Genomic DNA, 27,121 nt, shown 5'->3' with positions numbered 1-27,121 from the left:
GTCTCAAACACGTTTGAATATATGGGGATAAAAAGTTTAAGAGAATTAAGTATTCAAACCATTTTGTGATGTACAACACTTCCTGAGATAATCTCCTACTGAATTACACACCTTAAGAATTGGCGGAGTTATCAATGGATGTGAGCGAACGTCGACTCTCCTGTTAATTAGCCAGGGCAACTTTACAAGGTACTGCCACTAACAAAACTACATCTTGGACATTTGTTCCACCAAATAAACCTTTTATATTCAATACCAAATAGACATAAATTGTTGCAAGCTCAGGTCGAGATTTAACAGTAAACTTGGTGAAAGGAACACTTAACCTACTTTTTAAGATTTAAAATTATCAATGTATCTTAATGCACCCACTTACCTAAAAGAGTCTCACTTTCGTATGCTAACTACTTTTTATCTATTAAAATTACCAAATCGTTAATCAATCTCCATTATCTTCGACGTGGTAAACAATCTTATCTTTTCCTCAAGTGTAATAGGTGGCCATGCAAAAGCTGGCGGTTTCGCGTAATAATACTCATAATGAGCCTTAGTTTCGATATAACAAGTCCTTGATTCCGACCAGCCACTAATTTCACCAACAGTTCGATACTCGGTTCAAGAATTTGAACTGTGATATCTTTTTCACGAGCTTGTTGGGCATTTTTACGTTAAATGTGCTTAACAGTGCATTCTCAGGTTAATTTTAAGTGATTTTTTAAAAAAATGTGGTCCCGCCTGTGATAATTTATTCCGTGAGTCTCCAGTTTAAGAAAAAAATAGCCATGGAACATACATTCAAAAGGTCAACTAGTAAGCAGGTAAGAAGGGATATTTTTTTATTTGATTTGTACCGGAAATGCTTAAAATATACATGTTTATTCAAAGTGCCGCATAAATTAACGGTAATTGTTGTCGAATTGGAGAAAAGTTACCAGGGAAAGTATCCTAAATAGTTAAAAGTTAAAAATCAAAATTCCAAAAATTAAAAATATGTTTATTTAAGAGGAAACAATTTAAACTTTTTTCCGAAAACCCAAATATATTATTAACATAACCTGTAATGAAAAATAATAGATTTTTCAAATTGTATTGGAAGTTTTGAAATGTCGACTGGTGCAAAAAACCAAAAATTTGTTTATACAGGGTGTCGCGCTTAAATATGATACAAGCCTGTAGCTTGTTTGTTTTTTGACCGATTTCAACATTTTTTTTATAATGTAGGATAAAAAACTCTGTCTAACTGTAATGCTGCTGTTTTTATTAATTCAATTCATGGCTAACTAGGACGCGTTTTTTTGACGTCAAAACAGCTAATTGGTATTAGCGACGTTTTTTCCAAAAAAACAAATTACGTATTCTCATTCAGCACCCCTTAAAAAGTCTTATCACCAAGTTTCATCAAATTCGATACATCTACAGACGAGCACTAGTTGGACGTGTATTGCATTAATAAAAAACAGCAGTATCACAGTTAGATAGTTTTTTTACCCTACATTTCATAAAAAAAAATTTTAATCGGCCAAAAAAATAATGAAGATACATTTCGCGACATCGTGAAGTTGTCGCCTGAAGATGTATCGATTTTGATGAAACTTGGTGGTAAGACGTTCTAAGGGATGCTAAATGAGAATACGTAATCTGTTTTTTGGAAAAAAAATACTAGAAATGAAAATTTTTCTATGCTCATAAAAAAAACGTGGGCTTAACTTTTGGCGGCACAATATGTTAAAAAAATTCGAAAAATGTCATATTCCTATTCCTATTTAATCACGAATCTTTTCAAGAGTTGATTTTAGGCGAAAATGGAAGAGGAAAAAAATTTTTGTAATGAAATTTTACTGGTTATACAAATTAGTAATATAATGAATTAATTTCTCATTTGCTTATATTTTAAACAATAAATAATACCTATTTGAATTATACTTACAATTAGATCACAAAAGTAATGATGATTAAATTAATAAATTAATTATAAAAACATTTTATTCATACTTAATAACTTTAAAAAATTTTTATTTGATTGAATATGCACAGTTATTCTAATTGTTTATAAGTACCTACAAAAATTCGACCAATGTTTAAACAAGCGCCAGAGCTCTCCTAATTGACGGATTCGAATATTTCAAAAAGCGTTTGAAAGCTTGAGAGCCCTTCTATATATGATTAAATTTTCAAGTATCTAAGAGCCTTGGTTTTTGCGGTGCAAAATTTTGAAAATTTACAATTTTTTTTTCAAAATCTGAAAAATTATTATGCAAAATCTATCGAACCGATTTTGATGAAATTTGGTGGGATAATTCTACATAACATGAAATTTTTTTGAGCCAAGTATAAAGGTCCTATAACCAATTTAAATACCCCAAAAAAATCCCTAAAAAGTATTGTTTTTTAACCCCATTTTTGTGATTATTTCGATTTTTACCATAATAATCATGATTCATTCGATTTGTAACTAGACATGTTTTGTAAAAAATTTAATTGCAAACATTTTTTCCTCTTCCATTTTCGCCTAAAATCAACTCTTGAAAAGATACATAATTATATAGGAAGAAAAATATGACATTTTTCGAATTTGTTTAACATATTGTGCCGCCAAAAGTTAAGCCCACGTTTTTTTATGCGCATAGAAAAATTTTCATTTCTAGTGATATTTGAAAGCCAAAGTGCCAAAAATCTCCGTGGATATACGATTCACCCAAATATGGACTTTTTGAAACAGATACCGTCTGGACTATTCTTGAAGTTTTTAGATATGATATGGGTGTAGTAGTTACATCTGATCACTCGGTGTACAGAAGTTTGCCATATACCAGTTTGTCGCAATAGAAATGTAGTGTTAATATGTGGGTCATCTTCAATTGAGTTCAAAATAAGTTCTTCGTCTTGTGCCCTGATTGCAACAGCACGTTCTTAATAGTTACCGGAAAACTTGCCTGTTTCTCGAGCCCATCTTTCAGCATTGGAAAATGTTTCTTTGTGGGAGAAAATCTTCTCCCATATTCTTTAACACTTCTTCTATAGTTTCCTTCACAGAAACCTAACAGTAATAGCATGTCAACTTGTTCGCTGAATGAAAATTTCCTGGCCATTTTCAAAACAGATACTAAAATTAAGTGACTTATTTTCCCGATCGTCAAGTTTAACGTTTAAATTCATAGCCAACTTTTGAATTTTCGATGATTTTAAATAACACAGCTGCAATACATACTATTAGTCCAGTCACTGAAACATTTTGGCTACCAATTTTTTCGGATCGAATGAATTGACGTGAAATTTGAACTGTAGCTAGGGAATAGCCCAAGGAACAAAAGTTATATAGTGCCGATGTGTGTTTTTACCCTAGGGGTGGATGCCACCCCTTCTGGAGGGTGGGAATTTTTTTATTATGAAAACTAACGAAGTTACAATCAAAATAAAATGATTGTCTTGATTTTTGAAAAAAAAAAAATGGTATTAAAATTAATGACTCGAAGGAAAAAAAATTAAACCTATTCCTTCTGCAATTTACTTTATTTATGTATTGACAGTAGATTCTGGGAATTTGAACGATTTTAGAAGCTTAAATTTAAAAAAAAAATCATCTCATAAATTATATTAAAAAACATGAAAGGAACTTTATCCAACATATTTGAACATGAATTGAATCTTTAAAATACGTAAATCTGCAATTTTCGCATTTTTTTCGTACAAGGGTAGTTTTCACCCCTAAATAGAAAAAAACAGACATCTAGACAATATAACTTTTGAAGTGGAGGGTCAGATGAGCTTGTATGCAAATTTTCATGAAAATCCATGATATCCGAAAAAAATTGGGAGCTTTTACTTTATTTTCGCTTTCAGTGACTGGACTATTATATCAGTTATTCGCATTTTCGTTGAAAACGACAAAGTTTTTTGAAAACTAACAAGAGTAAAAACATATTTAGAATGAAATTCCCCGCAAAAAAAAGTAATAATTTTTTAGGTAAGTTCCGTTAAATCACCATATTTTGGAATTCCCTACATGCCCCTGCTCTGTGTCGGTTCCTATGCGAAACACCCTGTATATCACATTTATTTGTTTGTCCCAAACAAAATTATCTAAACTGAGATGTAGTTTTAAAATTGGACCCTATTTTTTGTTTATTATTTCATTATTTCCAAATATTATCAGTTATCTTTCTCGAGTCACATGTGGTGCAACGAAAAGCGAAAATAATTTCGTAACGTTTTGGTATCGTCATCAAAAACAACTGGTGCCGATTGTATAATCGCTGCTGTGTCTAAAAACCCATTGTTAAAAGTAATTACAAATAAATTATTTATAAATTAATGAATAATTGTGTGTATTTATAATAATGATTCATCTTGGATGGTGTTTAAAAAGCGGCTATTTTACGTAATTTCGTATTACAGTAGGAACATATTAAACTGTAATATATGTTCAATATTACTTTGGTGGACAATGTTGAGGTCACTGTTAGCAAATACCAACTAAATGTCAGATATCTTTTACTAAATAAAATTTCTTATCGGGGTCATATGTTGCTTAATACAAAGGTGCTTGTGCTATCAAATTTACATAAAAACCTAAACGAATTCTTTGATATTAGAATGCTATTCAATTATTAACGATTGACGTCTAATTTTTTATCTTTAGTTTTTAAAAGCATGTACTGATTACAAACCAGATATGATCTTAATTAAGTAGCTGATTGGGGTTTGAGTAATTATACTGTAATCGTTTTTGTCTTATCTATTTCTCCGATATCAAAAGCATTCCATTATTTTCCTTACGCCATCACGACATTTTTTCAATTGTTCCTTATCACTTACTTTATGCACTTTTCAGATAATCCTGGCATTTCTCACAAATTTCTCAAGTATTGGCCCCAGCATGACCTTGGGATTCTCCGCTGTAGCAATACCAACGTTAAAAACCACTCTAAGTCAAAACCAAGTCACATGGTTTGGTAAGTAGAAAGAAAACAAGAGCAAACACCTCGGTACTGCCACAGGGTAGTATTCCAGGGCCCCTGTACCTCACAGCCAATAAACTGTTAACATTTCCTCAGCTAGCATGGCGTCTTTGGCCGCACCAATCGGCTGCTTTCTCTCCGGACCAATAGCGGACAAATTCGGAAGAAGAATCTCCATTTTATGCATCAACGTAACTTGCTTCATCGGTTGGTTGACCATATACAGCGCCTACGCCGCCGGAAGTAATCAGTACTTGCTTCTCCTGCTCGGCAGGTTCCTCACGGGGCTCTCCATAGGTTTGTCGAGCGCCCCAGCTATCATATACATGGCCGAAGTCTCCAGTTCCAAGTACAGAGGCGTCTTTACCACCTGGGGATCGATCTTCTTTTCTTTAGGGATCCTGCTCGTGTACATGTTGGGGTACTTCTTAAAGGTAAGTTTGCTGAGGGTGCAAAGTTTGGTAAAACCTAATTGTTTTACTTTTAGGAACGTTGGGGGACTATGGCGTTGATATCTTGCTTCTTTCCTTGCATAGGGATGACCTTCGTTTTGTTTTTCATCCCCGAAACCCCGTCTTGGCTGGTGGGGAAGAACCGCCTGGAGGAGGCCAAGGAGAACATGTGTATGATATTCGGTACCAAAGAGTACCACCCCGTCGTCCAATCAGAGATAGAAGGTTTGATACAAGCGAAGGGAGTCAAAAAGGACACTACCAAGAAGTCTATACCGGAGCAGATGTTGAGGAAAGTGAAATATTTATTAAAACCGTATTCTCTGAAGCCCTTCGGCTTGGTGTTCACGTACTTCTTCTTCCAGCAGTTGTCTGGAACTTTCGTGATAATTTTCTACGCTATAGACATAGTAAGAAATGCTGGGGTGATCTTAGACCCTTACATAACTATAGTAATGGTGGCTCTGACTCGAGTGGTGACAGCCGTTCTTGTGGGATTTCTAAGCAAGAAGTTCGGTAGGAGACCTCTTTCGATAGTCTCGGGAACTGGGATGATGCTGTGCATGTTTACTCTAGCTTGTTACAACCTGCTGATAGACCAAGGGAGAATTTCGGAGTCACTTCGATCAAACTTAACGCTCCTACCTCTGCTGGCGGTGATGCTTTATTTTTTTACGAGCACCCTAGGGTTTCTACCCGTACCTTTCGCGCTGGCAGCCGAATATTTTCCCACAAAGATACGGGGAACAGCATCGGGACTGCTTACGGGTTGCGGGTACATCTTTAACTTTCTGGCTGTCAAGATTTACCCCACTATGGTTGACAGTATGCGCAGTACGGGTGTGTTCTTTTTCTACGGTTGCACATCCTTGGTTGGTACTGTTTTCTTAATATGTTTGCTGCCCGAGACCAGAGGAAAGACCCAGGAAGAGATTTTGGAGTACTTTGGGAATAAGACGAACAAAACTGACATAGAAGAACAGGAAAGAAATTTTAAGGAAAATGTTACAGTGTATTAGAGGAAAGTGTTATAATGCATTAGAAAAGGAGTATTTTTGGGTTGTGGAAATGTCGAAACGAGTGATATTAGATAAGATATCTTGAAGAGAGGATTCAATGAAACCTTTTCCGTCAGTATTGTTATCCGTGTTTGTTGTAGATTAAAGGAAACATGTACAAACTGTTAATTTATTTTCCACTTGTTCTTTTAACTTTATTTAATTCATTTGTACCAAGTACATCACCTAAGTCTATTATGTACAGTTACACAGTTAATATAAATAAAAATAAGTCCTGTAAAATCTAATCATGACTAAAACTTTGTAACCAGCGTATTCTGCGATCCAACGAAACCGTTGTTGACCAAACCGTTGGCTTTTCCCTCGCAAACGTGGGACAATATCGCGGTTTTGTCTTCCAATCTGGGCCAGGTTGGTTCCTGCTCCATATCCTTCAATATCCCCAAGAATTTCCTTTTGGATCTCTGTAAAGTCTTCAATTTCGGAGACAGGACCTTACCAAGGAGAAATTCTACCACGAAGTCTTCGGCTAGGATACAGCACAAGAAGCAAATCAAGGCTATCCATAGAATTGTGTACCGCCCATCAAAAGCGGGAGGCATCAGCAGTTCCAAGATATTTTTAACCCACTCGGCTGGATATAAAGCTATATAAACGCAAATTAAGGTCATTACGACCAGGGAGAAGGTAAAGGGGATGTTCGTGTATAACGGCTTCCTGTAGGGCTTGCCCTTGGAAAAGACTACAGCCATTGTGATGTATTGGAACATAGACACTGAGTAGACAGCGTAATTTTCATAGGACAGGAAGTTTTTGTCGTCATCTCCGTTAAACTGGAAGGGATAGAACCACGAGAAGCTCTGGATGTAATAGTACGAGAAAATCTGGAAACCCGCCGTTAGGAGCATAAAGAGAACCATGGAAGAGATGGGGATGAAACTCATGAGCGAGGTCATAGGTGGGACTTTGTCCAGAGTCTCATAGGCTTTAGTGATTCCGAAGAAACTCGCGAAGTTCAATATGAGGCAGATATCGATGAAGAGGAACTGCATAGATGTGAGATTGGCGTCGATGTTGTACAAAATCATGACAGAAGCGAATTCCGTGAGGCTGTAGCACAACATGAGCTTGAACACCCCAAATGAGGTGACCAGGGCCGCGCGGCCTTCTTTGATGACCTTGGGAAGGCAGGAAATGTTGGGTTCTTTGGAGGTGAAGGGCGAAGCCACGCTGGACTCGGCCTCTGACAAAGATATGCCTACGTGGGCTGCCCTAAGCGCCCCGCAGTCGTTGGCGCCGTCACCACACATGGCTGGAAAAGAAAAAAATGTTTTTTTTAGAAGAATCAGTCTTTGGTTCGCATAAATCTATACTGACCTACGTAATAACCCAAGTTCTTGAACTCCTCAATAAGCTGTTGCTTCTGGAGGCCAGACATCCTGGCGAAAACCACCCCTTTGGCTACCACCTTAGGTACTAACTCTGGGAAATAATCCACCAGGTTAGCCCAAGAGTTACCTGTGATGGCGAAACAGTAATGTTTGCTTTGACTCTTTTCAATATCCAAACAGTTGCCACTATAACTGATACTCTTCTCCTAAAAACCAAAGATAATGTTAACTACTTCATTTACTTTATATCACTTCTGTGCTTACAAGAGCTGCACCTTCACTAATCACTTGATACTTCAGCTTAGTTGCTTCATACTTGGTGGCTTCGTCGACAATCACCTCAACGATTGCTTGGTCAGGATCCACCATCTGACATTCTTTGGCGACGTGTACTCCAGTTTGTATGTTGTCACCTGCAACCCCCACAATTGGAAGCTACCAGACACATTTAGAAACTAACTCACCTGTAATCATGACAACCTTCAAATTGGCCTCTTTCAACGTCTTGATAACACCCGTAGTCTGCGGCTTCAGTTTGTTCTCCAATACAATCAGTCCGATGAAGTTCAAGTCACACTCTACATCTTCCCTGTGCAACTTGGCAACTTCCTCTTGGGTTAGACCACCCAGGTCTTTTTCCCCCAAAGCTATGACCCTGTATCCTTGCGTGGTGTACTCTTTGAGTCTAGTTAGGATGTCTTCGGGCACAGAGGAGTTTGAGAGTGAGGTTATCATTTCGGGGGAACCTTTGCAGTAGACGTGGTAAGTGTCTGTGTTTGAAGGTTTCGTTACCACACTCATTCTTTGTAGGTGAGAGGAGAACTGGAACTGTCTTGCTATTCCTATCTCGAATTTGTCCTGAAACAAGTGGAATTTAACACAAAGTGATAGCTTTGCAGCAGCTTTACCTCTATGGAAGATGGTTTAACTACGATGTGGTGGTGGATGTCACTGTTGCCTTTGCTTGACTCGTATATGTCTTCTAGTGACCACCCTATGCTTTCAAACATCTAAAAGTTGAAATTGCTTTATTTTTTATTTAATTTGAAGCTACAAGCACCAAACCTTAACGTCTAAGGGATCTCCACACACTTCACTATTTATGAGGTTGAGGGAATGACAGGTCGCCATCCCCCTGATGATGTGAGAGGTATTGGACAAAACCTTCGCGTCTTTAACTGCGTTCTTGATCTTATGGTCTTCTACAGGTACGACTCCCCACATATCCAATTCGTCTTCTGTGAGAGTACCAGTCTAAAATTTGCAATAAATGCGAATAATGAGTCTTGTGTGCAGTATGAACATTGTTTTACCTTGTCGAAACAGATGCAGTCCACAGAACCGGATACGTTGATCACCCTAGAGTTGATGCAGAATATTTTGTTGTTTTTCAGCCTGTTTAAGGCGTACAGTTTCCCAACCGTCATGGCGGCGGGTAGGGCGGGGGGAACTGCTATCGTTATCAAGTCTAAGGACTTGATGATTATGTCAAAGGGGTTAATGTTTCTTGTGCTCTGAAATAAAACGTATAGGAACGATCTAATGGTGCATATATACATATACCTTGGAAACGATGGTGTATATGACCCCTAACACCGCTATAAGGCCGAGGATTCCAATAAACTTGTAACTGTCGCTTTCAAACTTGAAATCGGCTGGTGGGGGGTACAGAATACTCCTGACTAGTTCGCCTTTGGCTGTTAAATAACCAGTTCTTATCACGACTGCCAATACTTTCTCGTCACCTACGAAAAACGCAGAATTAGCGAACGGCCGCCACGTCGGCCAGACCTAATACCTTTCGTTCTGGTTTGTATGATCTTCGTCCCGCAGAACAACGTGTGGCTCACGTCTTCCTTGACCTTATACTGTCTGGGGTTGTTCGGCAGGGGATTTTTGGTTATAGGTACAGACTCGCCTAGAAATAATACCAATAGGGCTCAGGTCTGGTCACCTTAAAGGCGTACAAGGTTCGTTTTACCTGTCAGCATGCTCTCGTTGACTATACAGGTGCCTGATGTCAACACTGCGTCACACTGCATCTCGCAACCATTCGATGGGATCAGTATTACGTCCCCAGGTACCAAATCTGTGGTGGGTATTTGCTCGAAGCTGTTGTTGCCCCGGGAGACAATAACTTTGTCCGCAGAGTGGACAGTGCCTTTTAAGTTCTTTTGGTTCTAAAAAAAAGTGGAAATAAATAGTATCTACAGTTTGTAATCGTCAGTTGCTGATGTGTTGGTTACGTACCTTTCTAGTTTGGATAATCGAAGTGGTGATACCCACCACCGACATTATGATAATGGCTATGGTGTAGTAAAGGTACAGCTCACACAGCCAAACTATTAAACTGAACAATTGAAACACGTAAAATGGCGTGAGGGCTTCGAGGACTAGGAGGGTTAATACTGTTTGGACTGGGACAGAAATCTCGTTGTTTCCGTAGATGATCCTCCTGGAAAAACACATGTCTGTCAAAGTAACACATTCACATAATAGTAGGTAGGTATATTGTTATATTAGGATTAAAAGTGTTATTTTTGTGACGAGCAAATTTTGTATTTGCGAGGTACGTATGCAAAATTACGAGGACCTTAAATTTATTTATATTTAAGGCGAGCGGTTCACCCCTAAAAGAAAAACATGAACCGACTAAATTTTTAAAACAAAAACCTACAGTATGAAACTTTTTTTATTTTGTAGTGTATTTTTCTGATAATTTACATATATTTTTTTATATTTTTCGGCGTGGTCAGGCAATTGTTATAAACAAAAATGTTGTAAAAAAAATTACTTCCGAATGGCTTTGAAAACAGTTTTTCATATAAAATGGACCAAAATAAACACTTTTTGTTCTTTGACAAAAATTGGAAAAATTCTTCGTTTCCGAGATATTTACAATTTAATGTGAAAAAAGTGACGAAATCGACAAACTTTCAGAATTTTTTCTCAAAAACTACTGAACAGATTTTAATTATAAAAAAGCATAATAATCGGCGGATTTTCTACTTTAAGATATATTTTTTTGGTATGGATCAATCATTCTATTGAAGGTCTAAAGCGAGTAAAAAAAGTCTTTTAAAGAAAATTATGATACTTCAAATTTAAATTTCCTTTTTACAATATCTCGGATTAGATAGTATAAAATTTACAATAAACATTATTATGATTTATTTTAATCGATATATGTTAACAGGACAAATGTTCAAAAGATCATTTTGTTTGGTTTTGTAGCCGGAGTAAGATTTTTGCAAGTAATTAGTTAAATTTAAATATTCGATTTTTAGTTTTATAAATGGCTAAAATTGACTTGAAAGTTATACCAAAACTAAACTAAATAAACTATTTAAATCGTAAAATTAACCTAATAATAATAATTGACCTAGCGGTCTCGAAAAATAAAAAAGTTGTTGGATAATTTATTGTATAGGATAATTATTTTATTTTTATTTTACAAAAATATTAAAAGTATATTAATTTCTTTCGTTATTTTCGACAAGTTCTTGAGTTGAAATAAGCGTTTCATCATCAGTTTCGGATGGAACATTCTTACATTCATCTGAGCATGCACAGACTGCACAGTATTCCCGATTCGATGACAAACAGTTAGAATTTTCTGTAGAACATTTTCCACTACATGAACAAAAATATTTTTGAAGCATATCTAACGCAGTTTCTCCTTCAAAATAATTAAAATTCAAACAATCATTTTCGATTTTCCATCCATCTAGAGTTACAATTTCACTATTTGTAGCCTTATTTGCCATTTTGACCTCAAATAATGTTGCAATAATGTTGGGTACGAAGGTGGGAACCTATCGTTTGCATCATTTTTTTAAAGCAATTGTTTGTTTTACTTTATTTATAGATTTCGAGCAATCTTTCCATTTATTTTGAGAATCATAAATTTTTGAAAAATATAACGTCAAAATTTCAAGCGCATCTTCTAAAGTTAAACATTCTAAATTAGCAAATATTTTTAATTCATCATTTGCAAGTTTATTTAGAGCCTTTAAAGCAGTCTTTTTTCCAATATATCGAACATGTCGTATCACAGCTATTGTTATATATCGATTAAAAATGTCCTAATAACATTATGTTTACTGTAAATATAATCTAGTCCAAGATACTGTAAAAAGAAAATTTGAATTTTCGCGCCACTGACGCCGCCATTTTGATGCGTATGTTTATCATGACTTTCTTTTAAATACTGTTTTTTTTTACCTTCAATAAAATAATTGACCTATACCAAAAAAATATATCTTAAAGTAGAAGATCTGCCGATTATTATGCTTTTTTTAGAATTAAACTCTGTTCAGTAGTTTTTGAGAATAAAATTCCGAAAGTTTGTCGATTTCGTCACTTTTTTCACATTAAATTGTAAATATCTCAGAAACGAAGCATTTTTAGAATTTTTGTCGAAGGACAAAAAGTGTTAATTTTGGTCCATTTTACAATAAAAAACTATTTTCAAAGCCATTCGGCGAGTATTTTTTTTACAACTTTTTTATATTTATAACACTTGACTGACCACGCCGAAAAATATTTAAAAAATATGTAAATTATCAGAAAAATACACTTTATAAATTAAAAAGTTTCATGCTGTAGGTTTTTGTTTTAAAAATTTAGTCGGTTACCTTCATTTAGAAGCATCTTTTTAGGGGTGAACCGCTCGCCTATTGCGCTTACTTGAAAACCTGCTTTGCTTGGCTCTGCCCTGAGAAGCCGTGGAGTTCTTCTCTTGTTATCCCTTTGTCGAAACCAGCCAGCTTGATGAAATTACGTTTTTCATCGTCCCAAATGTACGTCAGTTTCATGCATTTAATAGTACGAGCTTGGTAGAGCCCTACAAAAGAGAGAACATATCAAAAAGCACTTTTTCTGCTATGGTCACTTACTCTTCTTTCTTCCATCGTTGAGATTGAACTCTAACAGACAGTCACTTGTTTCGTGTCCATTGTCTTGCTTGTCACTAGATAGAGCCTCTAGTACCTCCACCTTTTTGACGAAATAGGATTTGAATTTCTTGTAAGTGTTCTGAAATGTTTTCGCATACGTTTGAAGGTTTGTGGGAAGTTTGCGGAGTTCGTACTTACTATTATCAGCACTTCTTCCGCGGTGTCCAGGTCGCATCTAGTGTGCGTTGCTTTTATCTTAAGAACGGGGTACCAGTGAAAAATTAATCTCAAAATTCCAAGAGTGAGCACGTAGAACAGGCGCGTGAAGTACAGTTTCATCTTATTGCAAAGGAACCCTTGTATTTCCTTAAAAAAAAAAATAATAATTGTTAAATCTGCCTTTTCTCTGACTTTTTTTGTATTTGGGGCATTACCATCTGATCATCTTCTCCAAAATTAATGTAGTGAACATTTCTGCTCTCCTTATTGGGTTTATATTTTTCATTATTGTTGTCTTTTGGGTTTTCTTCGCCTGAAAACAAAACGAAGATTTGAATTTTTGATGATTAAGTTGAAGATAATGAATTCGTCAAACTTTATCTATAATTCCAATCTACACTGGACTATTTTTAGCTATTTGATTACTGAAAGTAATAAAACAAAATTAAATTAAAACTGTAATAAAATCTAGAAACCTTCATTTGATTTTATATCAATTTTTTTATAACCAGGAACTGCGTAGAATAATTTTCTATTAGAAACAATTAACAACCTTCCTAACAAAACTGGAATTCGTACCAGTTAAATGTTTACGCAAAGTTGCATAAAATATTAGAATTTTTATCACCAACACACCTATTTTAAATGATTATAGCTAATACACTCTGCACAAAATTATTTATAGTACAAATTAGCAAAATAATTTCATTGGTTGTACATGGTGTCTCAAACTCGATAGTGTGGGTCTACTGTGAGGATACAAATAATTTGGATATTTCCTCATTCAAAAAAAGTTGATATGTTGCTAATTTACGGCGAGTCACAAAAAAATTCAAGAAGAGCTGTAGAGTTATATCGCCTGTAAACTAGTGATCAAGTGGTAAGAACCTAGTGGTGATTTTGTTGTGCGGGGGTGTTACTTTGGCGCTCTTTTTGCTTTAGTTTTAAGTTACAGTGGATTATTTTACGGTACAATATTGTGTTTTTTCTTAGTTGTTTAATTCTACATCGTTATAAGTAGGTACCGGTACTGCTTCTGTAGTGTGACAAAATAGGTTAGGTATTTGTCCTTTGGGGCCAATTTTGTTGTGTTTACTTGTAAAATGGTAAGTTTTTATACTTATTACATAATGCCAAAAACCTGCTGTATCCCTGGATGTAAATTCAATTATAATAGCGCTTTAAAAGCTGGGGATCTATGGTATCTACCTTTGGTTTCCCAAAAGATGTAATTTTAAAAGATAAATGGTTGAAAGCTATTCCCCGAGACAACTGGTGTCCTTCTCAATATTCTGTAGTTTGCAGCATTCACTTTTCAGAAAATGACATTATTAGGGAGGATATTTTTGATTTACCAGGCGGAACTGTTAAAAAATTCCAACAAAAACTAAACTTAAAGCTGATGCAGTTCCATCTATTTTTCCAAATTTACCCGAATATTTATCTAAAAAAGTACCTGTTCCGAGAAAAACTTCCGAGAAAAAAAATTAGACTTAAACATATATTTGGAAAGGCTTCAGGAAATAAATTTTCACTTTCTGAAATCCAAAAACATACTGAAAACTGCTGCAATGAATCTGATCTTGATTGGGACATTCCCAAAAATACCGAGAGCGACAACTTTCCACATATACTGGAAACGGAATATGTATTTAAATGAGTACCAAATAGAAGAAAAAAATTTACATATCTGGTTGTGCTTCATTCAAAATATCTAGAAAACTAAATTTTAAGGATAAAGCTGTAGTACGTTTTACGTTTTAATTAGAGTGTTACTGGTAGTGTACTTTACGACCGTTGGCACTCCAAGAATGTACTCACTTCGCAAAAAATATTTAATTTGACGGAACTAAACGCGCTATTTAACGAAAGCTAAACCGGTGTGAATTCTAGTGATTATCTAACGATTATCATGCGTTACAAGACAATTATAGCTGATGGCAGGCCGAAAATCGTGAGGATATGTAGTTGGTCAAGGCGATAATTATTATAATGTACTTCGCTTAAAATATTTTTCATATGGGATTCCCCAAAAAAATGCGAACTGAGTGAATTTCTATGAACTGACGTTTAGGTTTTATTATGGTTTGAAAGATTTGGCTGCGACTGACAATTTGATTTATATTTGTATGTAGAGGGTGTCCCAAACTTCACGCAAGAAATAATTTTGATAAAAAACAAATTTTTTTGATTTGTAAACTTTTCATTGCCTGCGGATTTGCATCAGAGAGACTACAAAAACGTTGTTGGGAAAACATGAGCATTATTATTCATATAATCACTACTTGCAAACACATATTTATGACAAACTCACGGTTTGCAAATAACATTTGTATCAGAATAGTCAGAGATTATACAGGGTGTCACCTAACGAATGTTACATACTTCAAGGATATAATCTGGTCTAGAACCTAAATGGTGTCGATTTAAGCGTTTCTTTTTTATTTCTTGTTTTCTCCTTAACACAAAACCCAGTTAACCGATTTGAGCAAAATTTGCTGTTGGTTACTTTCTCTTCATGAAGTGTGTAATGATTATGTTCCTATTTGGTTAAATCGTACAGGGCGTTCATTTTACTGCAACCCTTTGTGAATATTCTTAGCGCAATTTTAGGGGACTTTTATAAGGCTTCCCTAGATCTATCTCTACTCTAATGGTCTAATGGTCTTCGACCTAATTCAATTTTATATTTATTGTCGAATTTGATTGAACCGCCAAAACTTGGTTTTTCTAAATGGGACACCCTGTATATTTAATCAAAATCTGTTGTAGAAATTTACTCCATATCTTTCAATATTACACCTCCTTATACATATCTTTTAATTTTTCTGTTTTTGACGGTTTTTATGATAAATAAAATGATCCAATTTCTTTGCGAGGATGGTTATGAAATTGCTAGCAAAAAGATCAAATTAACCAGCCATAAGTCATAATTTGCTGTTAATCTGACAGTGGTACCTACTAACAATTAGTTAAACACTGATTTGCAAATAATGGAAAACGATACTTATTCAAATGCTGGTATTATAAGTGAAAACAGCAATGATGTTGTAAAAAAAATGAAATATAATAAACACGTTTTATAAACATAAGTAAATAATTATTTATATCTATATTTTTTTCTGTATTATATGTATACAATAGATAAATTACGTATTAAATAAAAATTTCATGATTTTGTTTAAACATTATTACCACGTAATTATTAAAATTAATACCTATTAACAGTGGATTATGTGCCTATATCCTACCATCGATATTATTATTTACATGAATATACAGTAAACAATGAAATGTGAGAAATTTTAAGTAGTCGTAATATACCGAAAAGGGCTTTATAATATTTTAATGAAATCTTGATAATTGAATTGCTATATCGATTTAAAAAAAATCATCAAAATCGGAGCCATAGAAGAGTCGAGATATTGAACGCCGAAGCGCGCGCGCTCTTTTTGAACTCGGATTTTCATAAAAAAGCACACGTGCGATCAGATTTATAAAAACACATACGGAAAGTTCTTGAAAAAACCTGCCAAATTCAATTTTTGTTACATTATGCATAGTTTTGCAGCAAGCGCTTGTTGACTTTGATACTCGATATGACCGATTTGAACGTTCTTTTTTTCAAGTTAAGCGTCTTTCCGATAACTATTTTTTGGTATTTTGGTATATATCCCAACTCGCAAAACAGCTTCACGAAAGTATTTGTTTATAAAGTTAAAATTTTTCGAATTTTTAAATTCGCTCAAAAAATTATTAAAAAAAAGAAAATTAATATTATAAGGATTCTGTATCAAGGGTCCAAGTATGTGTAAAAAAATCAGTGTCAATTAAAATGCCTAACTTTAACCCCATCTCTGACGCAAAGAAATAACGACATTTCGCGCTGCAATTTAGTAACAAATTGTCTCATACCAAAACTGTCAGACCGATTTGGATCGGGGTTTGGGATATGGTTTTGTAATCCTTTAAAGCACTTACATCTACATTTATAGTAGAACTGGACAATTTCTTGCCAGTCAGTTGAACGCTTTAAAATTACCTCGATTTTCATCACTTTCTTACGCTCTTGTAGCAAATTTTATAACAAATAATTTAATCAGTAATAGTTTTTTCTGTAAACTGCATATTAAAAAAGTTATATTCGAAAATGTCAGAAAAAACACGTAATTTTTGAGTATTTCTGCAGATTTTATTTTTTTCTGCAAATAGCAGAACTGTCTTTCTTGACGACCAAAAAATTTTCAAGTATCTAGATTCTTTATTTGAGGCTGTGCAACATTTTGAAAATTCGAAAATTTTTTTTTAAAAAAATTATTTTGCGAAAACGATCTAACCGATTTTAATGAAATTTGGTGTGTGTTTTATTATACCTACTCTAAAGTTTATTTACCAAAATTAGAATGCCCTCGGAGTAACTAAAATATTTTAAAAAAATATCCAAAAAACCTGATTATTTTGCCTTTTTTTCATCAATTATTGCTATTTTGCAATATCGGTAATAAATTTAAACATTTTTAACTTGTATTGTGGAAAATTCAATTCTAAAACTTTTTTCCTCTTCAATATTCTTCCAAAATGCATAGGTTCCAAGATATAAGTAAAAAACTCATATAAAATAGGTATTTTTTTAAACATTTTTGCAATTTTGAAAATATTCCGGACCTCGCCCAGATCTAGGAATCTACGCTTTTATTATGAGTTGTAATGAAGGTATTTCAGCAAAAATTAGTTTGCCCCTCATACATCCAAGAAGTGGGGTATTTCGACAGATTCGCCCTGGTATATGTATATGGATACGTAGTAGTAATAAACATTTTCTGTAATATTTTCATAAACGAGCATAACTTTTGAAAGGTATACATTTTTTGTGTAGAATAAAATTCTCTACCTATTTCTAATAGTTGCGTGTAAAAATTTAAACTGACAAAAAAGGTGTAGAAGAATATACACAAAGATTGTAGTAAAATGAACACCAATGATTTAACCAAATAGGAACAGAATCACCGCATACTTCATGAAGAGAAACTAATCAACAGAAAATTTTGCTCAAATCAGTTGACTGGTTCTGAGTTAAGGACAAAAAAGAAATAAAAAAATAAACTTTAACACCTTGTAACTTTTTTGCGACATTTTTCATTTACGCAAGTTTGNAAAAAAAAGGCGTTTTTTGAAAATTTTATATCTTTTGAACAAGTAATCAAAAAATTCTCACAATTTGCCAGAAAGGATTTTTTGCGGGGTACTAAAAAATATCAAAAAATTAAGGAAATCGAAAATTAAAATTTTTCGAACCATCCGATTTGGCGTGGAATGCCCCATATGGATACGTAGTAGTAATAAACATTTTCTGTAATATTTTCATAAACGGGCATAACTTTTGAAAGGTATACATTTTTTGTGTAGAATAAAATTCTCTACCTATTTCTAATACTTGCGTGTAAAAATTTAAACTGACAAAAAGGGTGTAGAAGAATATACACAAAGATTGTAGTAAAATGAACACCAATGATTTAACCAAATAGGAACAGAATCACCGCATACTTCATGAAGAGAAACTAAACAACAGAAAATTTTGCTCAAATCAGTTGACTGGTTCTGAGTTAAGGACAAAAAAGAAATAAAAAAATAAACTTTAACACCCTGCAACTTTTTTACGACATTTTTCATTTACGCAAGTTTGGTTAAATCGACACCATTTCGGTTCTAGATTATACCCTTGAAGTATGCAACATTTGTATTTACATGTTGACATTGGCAGTAAATATTGAAAATGCAACCTTTGTTGTAAATTATATTATTACATGCAAGATATTTAACGAGCGATTCTATCTAGGTGTTCTATATATAGCTTGTCATTGAAGGTATCTGATGGTTTGTTTTAAACACGAATATGTATTATCGTTTGTTTTGCTTATTTTGCTGGGACGATATCACATTTGACATTCGTGAAAGACAAACGAAGACGATTATTGATAATCACAAAATCAGATAAGGCAAAATTTAATTTGTAATCCAATAAAATAAAGATTTTATAGATTTCCTATAAATGTCGCGAGCATTTTTCTGACCAAACCGCTTTTCGCCGAAAAATTAAAGACAATAAAACAATAAACTAATAAACAAGAAATCGTAAAATTGTAAATAATGTTTGGGCAGAGATTAAAGAAATGTTAATAAATATCTCCATTATTGTGCTATAAAAGCATATTTTATGATTTGATAAGTAGCATACACTTTAATCTAGTTGGCATTTGTCGACAATTATCCTAAAATTAAACCGAAACGTGTGTTGTTTTGCAGACTGACTTTTCCCCTAGTCGTTGTGGTTACCCAGGTCTCCCGCTTTCGTAGGGGATTTTCGTGGTCCCCCATTCGCGAAACTAGGTAACTGGAATTTGCCTTAATATGAAACAATAATAATAATTGCAGCTCATATAATAGTGTCAATTCGTTGAATGTACACTCTTAACCACAGTCGGCTGTGCCGAATAACGAACTTTTTATGATTTAAATATCTGAATTAATAGCATAATTAAATTCGTGGTAAAAGCCGAGAGATAGTTTCTATTAAACGAGGACAGCGTTGTGTAATGCTGGGTTAGACAAACAAACTTCTTAAGATTGACCAGGTTCTAGATTCGTTCCGCGGATATTTCGCATCTTCGGAATATTTCAAGCGCTGGCGCACTGTAGGAAAAACTACAAATCATGTTAAGTCATATCCCACTAAACAAGAAACAAGTAAGGTCTTTGCAAGAATATTTCATATCACTGCTTTAATTAGAAAGTTTATTGGAGAAGAAACCACAGAAAGAGTCAGGAATATTATATCGCGTTTCCCAAATTTAACGCGAAATTTGAATTTGGCGCCATTTGTGCGGTAAAGTGTTGCCAACGAAAATAAAAAGACAGAGTGAGTTACCTAAATTTCCTACAAGAAGAACTTCCTCTGCTTCTGGAGAATGTGCCCTTCCAGCTAAGGAGAAACCTGTGGTTTCAGCACGACGGGGCTCCACCCCACAAGGATTGTGCAGCAATATTTAGATAACACTTTCCCAGAAAAATGGATTGGGCCTAATGGACCTATACAGTGTCCCGGAAAGTCATCAGATCTAACACCCCTCCATTTTTTTACGGGAGATTTTAAAAAAGAAGGTTTACAAAACACCTTCTCCAGATATTAATCATTTGAAAGAAAAAATCACAAACGCTTGTAATGAGTTAAGCGGCGAAATGTTAATAAACGCAGCTCACAAAGAAGTCAGGCGAAGATTAGATATGTGTCTTGAAATGAGAGGAGTTCATATTGACAATAGATTTTAATAGGTATGTATGTAGTACGCAAGCGTTTGCCTCATATTTTTTAAGTTTAGTTATCGTTGTCATCACCTTTTGGTTTAATTGTATTAAAGAATTATCAAGTTTAATCCTTTTATTTATTCTTAATGACATTTATGCACTTTAAACAACGAAATCCAATTATTTTCCAACGACTAATTGCCGCTCCAAATACTTCCCCTGGCAAATGCTCGTCTTCACTTTCCGAGCTCATTTTGAATTAAACACTCTTATAATATGAATTACAATATATAATTCTAACACTACTTTTTCAAACAACTAATTTTTATTGTTTATTTGATTGCAAAAGTACCATTTCGCATTCTCGATACAAAAATAGCTATTTAGAGATGGAGAGATATGGTTTAAAAATAAAAATGAAGAAATCCAAAAAATTGAAAGTTTTCGTCATACTGGAATTAACAAGTTCTGTTTTTATGAAACAGTTAAATAAAAGGAAGACACTAGACTATCTGCTGATAGCATTGTTGTGCATCATTTACATACTTCATATAAAGAAATACTGGATTGGTTGGTAGAACCAAAAAGGTAGAGTTTAACTAACTTTAAAATATTTATATTTGCTTGGTTAATGTTTTTATAATTATGGTTCTATTATACATCATTTTAGAAATATTATAATGGCATAGACTGAATGTTATAAAGCTCAACAAAGGAAAGGTAACACTGAAGTTACATTTGCTAAGTTTTGTGACAGCAGTCTTTAGTCCGGTCAAAATAGGCATTTCAAATAACGAAAATTCCGACAGAGCTAAATTTTGGTGGAGGCCTTGGGTACACCATTAGAAATAAAGTGTCAAAAGTCCCCATCGATTCCATGTGTGCTAAAAACGTTATTCGGGGTCAAAGGCCAACATTTGAGGTTTTTTGGATTTTTTTCGAAAAGGTAAGTTTTATCAAAAAAGTAGTCCTGACTAAGATCTTAAAAGGACGACAATGTAAAAAGTGTCAAATTAGCCATAAAAAAATGAAACATTTCTACAGTGACTGTACCGCAGCCTACCCAAAAGGGGGCAGACGTCCTTGGACTTCACAAGTCGGAAAACGGTGCGAATCCCAGTTGATTACCATGTAAAATGCCTCTTCCTGGTTCCAATTTGCGATATTAGCATCGCCTCTACAGGGCGTTCTAAATTTGCGCCCACGAGTTCTCACAATTTTATTCGCGCTCTCCAAACAGAGATCAAAGCAACCGCGATGTTAGAAACTGACGTTCTTTTGTTGTTTTTAAGTCGATCCTACGACTACTCGATTGTCAAATCGTAAGACGTCTTTGAGATAAATAACTCAAAATACTGTTCGTTGTGCAAAGAAATCTGTTTCGTCGGACTGGCTGTGTTTATTGACCAAAAGATGATATTCAGTGCCTTTAATTTTTGTTTTCGTTAAAAAAAGTTGTTCATTTTGAAATGTTTTGGACTCCATGTATTTGATTACATGATTACTGCCCGTGGCTTCCCAAGATAAGCAAAACTTGTTTTCAAAAATAACTCTTTCTCGAAAACTCAACAAAAAAAGTTTGCAAGGGTGCGGTACTGCATCCTGGGCCACACTGTATATATTTTCATGTACGGTCTGATGTTTTGTTAATTAATATAATTTCTACAGCTTACGTTTATTAAATACACGATAATATTTATATTGACACGCAAAGTAGCTATACCTTGGATCGTAAAAGTTCAACTTATCCTAATTTTCCATATTTTTCTCCTGGTCAGTCCTATTAAGTGTATCTCTATTCTTTAAATTTTCCAAAAATCAGTCACGCGAAAAACGCTTTGTCCACCGAGATTGAGTCATTGTCTAGAAAGGGCGCGGTTCGAGCGGTATTTCCTGGTTTATAAATCAACAAATATCACATTCTATCAAGCGTGACAGTAATTGTAGTTTTCTAGACCCAACCAGTTATTTTTCGCAAATTAAACGGACGATAAAAAATACACAGCGCGGTTTGTTTACTGCGAATACACCTTCGTTAGAGTGAATACCACAAAAACAAACACAGAACTTTCTTTTAACAAATTCAACACAGACAGCAAATAACTAGTTTTATTTTTGCAACAATTTACACGTAAAATTTACACTGGCTTATACGGATTGAGATAAAACGATGTGTACTGGATTTTATGTACATAAATACTAGTTTACTGCAAAAGAATGATTTATTTTTATAATTTTTAAAATAAATAATGTTTTAGGAAGATCAACTCAAATTAAGCAACTACTTTAGTAAAATGTATGCGGCTTATTTAAATATGCCCACCAAGCAATTTTGTTTTCGAGATTTTCACAATAGCATCCTTCAGTGAACCACCCTGTATATTAGGGGATGTACAGGCTTTTAATGTCTGCTGTGGCCATATAAATGTCCTGATTTAACACCCTTAAACTTTACGCCAGAAGCAAATATTATTTTACTGTTTTAATTTTTTAAAAATTGAGTTTGCTTTTTCAAAAATTTTTTATTTCGTTTCAATTTAACTACAAAAAAATTTCAAGGGGAGCTTTTTTTTAAGGGTAGGACCCAGAATCATTTGGCAACTATTGGTTTTCAATTGCCACGAATGCCTCGTCTTGTTATAGCTTTTGTATCGGTATATTTTTTAGAAAAACACGTTAAAGGCTATTTTGTTAAAAAAATAACATAATAGGATTATTCTAGGTCTTCCAAAATAGTTGTGCACCAAATTTAGAGAAAAACTATCTGCTGTTATTTATTTTTGAGCCGATAACATAAAAAAAGGATTTAATTCGATGGCTGAAAGGATTATTATACAGGGTGATTTACAAATGGTGATCGAAAATGAAACGTCGTATTCATTGGTGAATTTTAAAGGGTCTTTCCTATAAAGTTTTTATCTAGGACGCTTTGTTAAAAAGATACAGGGTGTTAAACTTAAAAGAATATTTTTAATTTTTTTAAATAATTTAAAAACTAATAAGTGAAATAATTTGAAATTAGGCACATGTACATTGTCCAAAATCTGAGGGTTTTCCTAAAATTTACATGCTCCAGAGGCATATTTTTCTAAATAAAATAGTACGCTACTACTTTACGGTATCAGTCATGATATTTTCGGATTCGTCTTTCAATTTTCTACAAATTACTACTCTTATGTTTTTCGAAAAAAACCTGATTTTCGAGTAAAACTTAAAAAACTAACTGAAAATAATGACAAGCACAAATCATTCGGTTGTTTATTTGAATAAAGAAATTAATTACATTAGTCATCAGTTTAATGATTTTATTGGATTAAATGCTCAAAAATACGAAAACAAACGCGACATTTTTTTAGTAACGAAAATGCAATTTGTTCGAAAATTATTGTTTTTTGAATCTGATGAAAAGCATTATTTATTACTTCTTCTAACTGCTCAGAATGTCAATGTTGCTATCGCAGTCCACTATGTAATTTTAAAAAGCATTATATATTCGAATATCGAAGTGTGTTCTCAGTTCGTTTTTTAAGTTTTACTGGAAAATCAGGCTTTTTCGAAAAACATAAGACGGTAGTAATTTGTAGAAAATTGAAAGACGAACCCGAAAATATCTTGGTTGTTNTTTTTTAAGGGTAGGACTCAGAATCATTTGGCAACTATTGGTTTTCAATTGCCACGAATGCCTCGTCTTGTTATAGCTTTTGTATCGGTATATTTTTTAGAAAAACACGTTAAAGGCTATTTTGTTAAAAAAAATAACATAATAGGATTATTCTAGGTCTCCCAAAATAGTTGTGCTCCAAAGTTAGAGAAAAACTATCTGCTGTTATTTATTTTTGAGCCGATAACATAAAAAAAGGATTTAATTCGATGGCTGATTATACAGAGTGATTTACAAATGGTGACCGAAAATGAAACGTCGTATTCTTTGGTGAATTTTAAGGGGAGTCTTTCCTATAAAGTTTTTATATAGGACGCTTCGTTAAAAAGATACAGGGTGTTAAACTTAAAAGAATATTTTTAATTTTTTTAAATAATTTAAAAACTAATAAGTGATAATTTGAAATTAGGCACATGTACATTGTCCAAAATCTGAGGGTTTTCCTAAAATTTACATGCTCCAGTGGATTATTTTTCTAAATAAAATAGTATGCTACTGCTTTACGGTAACAACCATGATATTTTCGGATTCGTCTTTCAATTTTCTACAAATTACTACTCTTTTATGTTTTTAGAAAAAAAAAACTGATTTTCAAGTAAAACTTTAAAAACCAACTGAAAATACTTCTATTAAATGACACTAATCATTCGGTTATTTATTTGAATAAAGAAATTAATAACATTAGTCATCATTTTAATGATTTTATTGGATTAAATGCTCAAAAATACGGAAACAAACGCGACATCTTTTTAGTAACGAAAATGTAATTTGTTCGAAATGTATTGTTGTTTGAATCTGATGAAAATCATTATTTATTATTTCTTCTAACTGCTCAGAATGTCAATGTTGCTATCTCAGCCCACTATGTAATTTTAAAAAGCATTATATATTCGAATATCGAAGTGTGTTCTCAGTTCGTTTTTTAAGTTTTACTTGAAAATCAGGTTTTTTCGAAAAACATAAGAGGGTAGTAATTTGTAGAAAATTGAAAGACGAACCCGAAAATATCTTGGTTGTTACCGTGAAGCAGTGGCGTACTATTTTATTTAGAAAAATATGCCNATAAATGTTCTGATTTAACACCCTTAAACTTTACGCCAGAAGCAAATATTATTTTACTGTTTTAATTTTTTAAAAATTGAGTTTGCTTTTTCAAAAATTTTTTATTTCGTTTCAATTTAACCACAAAAAAATTTGAAGGGGAACTATTTTTTTAAGGGTAGGACTCAGAATCATTTGGCAACTATTGGTTTTCAATTGCCACGAATGCCTCGTCTTGTTATAGCTTTTGTATCGGTATATTTTTTAGAAAAACACGTTAAAGGCTATTTTGTTAAAAAAAATAACATAATAGGATTATTCTAGGTCTTCCAAAATAGTTGTGCACCAAATTTAGAGAAAAACTATCTGCTGTTATTTATTTTTGAGCCGATAACATAAAAAAAGGATTTAATTCGATGGCTGAAAGGATTATTATACAGGGTGATTTACAAATGGTGATCGAAAATGAAACGTCGTATTCATTGGTGAATTTTAAAGGGTCTTTCCTATAAAGTTTTTATCTAGGACGCTTTGTTAAAAAGATACAGGGTGTTAAACTTAAAAGAATATTTTTAATTTTTTTAAATAATTTAAAAACTAATAAGTGAAATAATTTGAAATTAGGCACATGTACATTGTCCAAAATCTGAGGGTTTTCCTAAAATTTACATGCTCCAGAGGCATATTTTTCTAAATAAAATAGTACGCTACTACTTTACGGTATCAGTCATGATATTTTCGGATTCGTCTTTCAATTTTCTACAAATTACTACTCTTATGTTTTTCGAAAAAAACCTGATTTTCGAGTAAAACTTAAAAAACTAACTGAAAATAATGACAAGCACAAATCATTCGGTTGTTTATTTGAATAAAGAAATTAATTACATTAGTCATCAGTTTAATGATTTTATTGGATTAAATGCTCAAAAATACGAAAACAAACGCGACATTTTTTTAGTAACGAAAATGCAATTTGTTCGAAAATTATTGTTTTTTGAATCTGATGAAAAGCATTATTTATTACTTCTTCTAACTGCTCAGAATGTCAATGTTGCTATCGCAGTCCACTATGTAATTTTAAAAAGCATTATATATTCGAATATCGAAGTGTGTTCTCAGTTCGTTTTTTAAGTTTTACTTGAAAATCAGGTTTTTTCGAAAAACATAAGAGGGTAGTAATTTGTAGAAAATTGAAAGACGAACCCGAAAATATCTTGGTTGTTACCGTGAAGCAGTGGCGTACTATTTTATTTAGAAAAATATGCCACCGATACCCTGCGCCACTGGAGCATGTAAATTTTAGGAAAAGCCCTCAGACCTTGGACAATGTTTACATAAGCACACATACATAATTTCAAATTATTTCACTTACTACTTTTTAAATTATTTAAAAAAATTATAAATATTTTTTGAACTTGAACACCCTGTATCTTTTTAACGAAGCGTCCTAGATAAAAACTTTATAGGAAAGACTCCTTAAAATTCACCGAAGAATACGAGGTTTCATTTTTGGTCACCATTTGTGAATCACCCTGTAGTATAAAATTGAATATTTAGGAACTACTAATCATTAATAACAGTAACAATATAAATTTACTGCAAACAAATAACTATTTTTCATTTTATTCATCAAATTTCGGAAATAACTATTTTTTAGGGGACGCGAAATAGCCCAACCGGCATTCTATTATATTCGAAGGGGACGAAAACTCAGTTACTTTGTTATATTTCGCTTTTGCTTTTGGCTTCTGTCGATTCTATACCCATTCTATCAAACTTTTAGCGAACTTTCGCAATTTCGCAACAAAACAAAAGCCATCGTCGTTCCACGAAAAGTGTTTTTTCCAAAACCGATACAAGTGGAAATCCTCAACTCACCGCAACTACTTTTAAAAAATCTCTGTTCCCAAACGGTTCGCTTTGCCGTTGGAAAACCTACCTTCGTCTTCGTATTCCTTCACCATTGGGGTAACTGGTTGCCTTCGCTTTTCCTGTTCACTTAGCTGCACCCACTCCACTTTCACCGCACATACGACTGGAGTGTGTTGCAAAAAACTTATCGCCGCCGTCGCCATCGAGTGGCATATATAGCAGAACGACCTCGGAGGAAAAGGTAGGAGGATTGTGCACCAAATTCGAGCTACGTAACCATTACGTTATTGAAGACACTGTTTACGACG

The 27,121-nt window shown here is 33.7% G+C and overlaps 2 protein-coding genes across 3 annotated transcripts; one reads left to right on the top strand and one right to left on the bottom strand.

Moving 5' to 3' along the window:
- Positions 1-537: 537 nt before the first annotated feature.
- Positions 538-6,716, top strand: LOC108906950 (facilitated trehalose transporter Tret1-like). 2 transcript variants are annotated; one of them, XM_018710402.2, is made up of 4 exons: positions 538-818; positions 4,832-4,952; positions 5,055-5,392; positions 5,446-6,716. In XM_018710402.2, the coding sequence occupies exons 1-4, from the start codon at positions 783-785 to the stop codon at positions 6,427-6,429; spliced, it is 1,479 nt and encodes a 492-aa protein (XP_018565918.1). In that variant the 5' UTR covers positions 538-782; the 3' UTR covers positions 6,430-6,716. The 2 variants fall into 2 exon arrangements, with proteins under 2 accessions (XP_018565918.1, XP_018565926.1); XM_018710410.1 differs by lacking the exon at positions 538-818 and having other exon boundaries at positions 4,887-4,952; positions 5,059-5,392.
- Positions 6,589-27,000, bottom strand: LOC108906940 (probable cation-transporting ATPase 13A3). The gene is made up of 16 exons (XM_018710392.2): positions 26,881-27,000; positions 13,153-13,250; positions 12,917-13,084; positions 12,719-12,857; positions 12,510-12,666; positions 10,071-10,275; positions 9,802-10,000; positions 9,619-9,738; positions 9,384-9,565; positions 9,134-9,334; positions 8,886-9,074; positions 8,729-8,830; positions 8,285-8,678; positions 8,085-8,233; positions 7,807-8,026; positions 6,589-7,741 (listed from the first exon to the last, which is right to left on the bottom strand). The coding sequence occupies exons 1-16, from the start codon at positions 26,903-26,905 to the stop codon at positions 6,723-6,725; spliced, it is 3,567 nt and encodes a 1,188-aa protein (XP_018565908.2). The 5' UTR covers positions 26,906-27,000; the 3' UTR covers positions 6,589-6,722.
- Between the last annotated feature and the right edge of the window lie 121 nt (positions 27,001-27,121).

Source organism: Anoplophora glabripennis, unplaced genomic scaffold, assembly GCF_000390285.2.
Source record: "Anoplophora glabripennis isolate ALB-LARVAE unplaced genomic scaffold, Agla_2.0 scaffold59, whole genome shotgun sequence".
Taxonomy (NCBI): Eukaryota; Metazoa; Arthropoda; class Insecta; order Coleoptera; family Cerambycidae; genus Anoplophora; species Anoplophora glabripennis.
This window is presented reverse-complemented; position numbering and strand designations above follow the sequence as displayed.

Coding starts and splice junctions, on each gene's coding strand:
- LOC108906950 (XM_018710402.2), top strand. CDS start 783: ATGGAACATACATTCAAAAGGTCAACTAGTAAGCAG. Junction 819..4,831: donor AAAGGTCAACTAGTAAGCAG/GTAAGAAGGGAT, acceptor TGCACTTTTCAG/ATAATCCTGGCATTTCTCAC. Junction 4,953..5,054: donor AAACCAAGTCACATGGTTTG/GTAAGTAGAAAG, acceptor ACATTTCCTCAG/CTAGCATGGCGTCTTTGGCC.
- LOC108906940 (XM_018710392.2), bottom strand. CDS start 26,905: ATGGTGAAGGAATACGAAGACGAAG. Junction 9,075..9,133: donor ACTGCATCTGTTTCGACAAG/GTAAAACAATGT, acceptor TGCAAATTTTAG/ACTGGTACTCTCACAGAAGA. Junction 8,027..8,084: donor TTAGTGAAGGTGCAGCTCTT/GTAAGCACAGAA, acceptor TTTGGTTTTTAG/GAGAAGAGTATCAGTTATAG.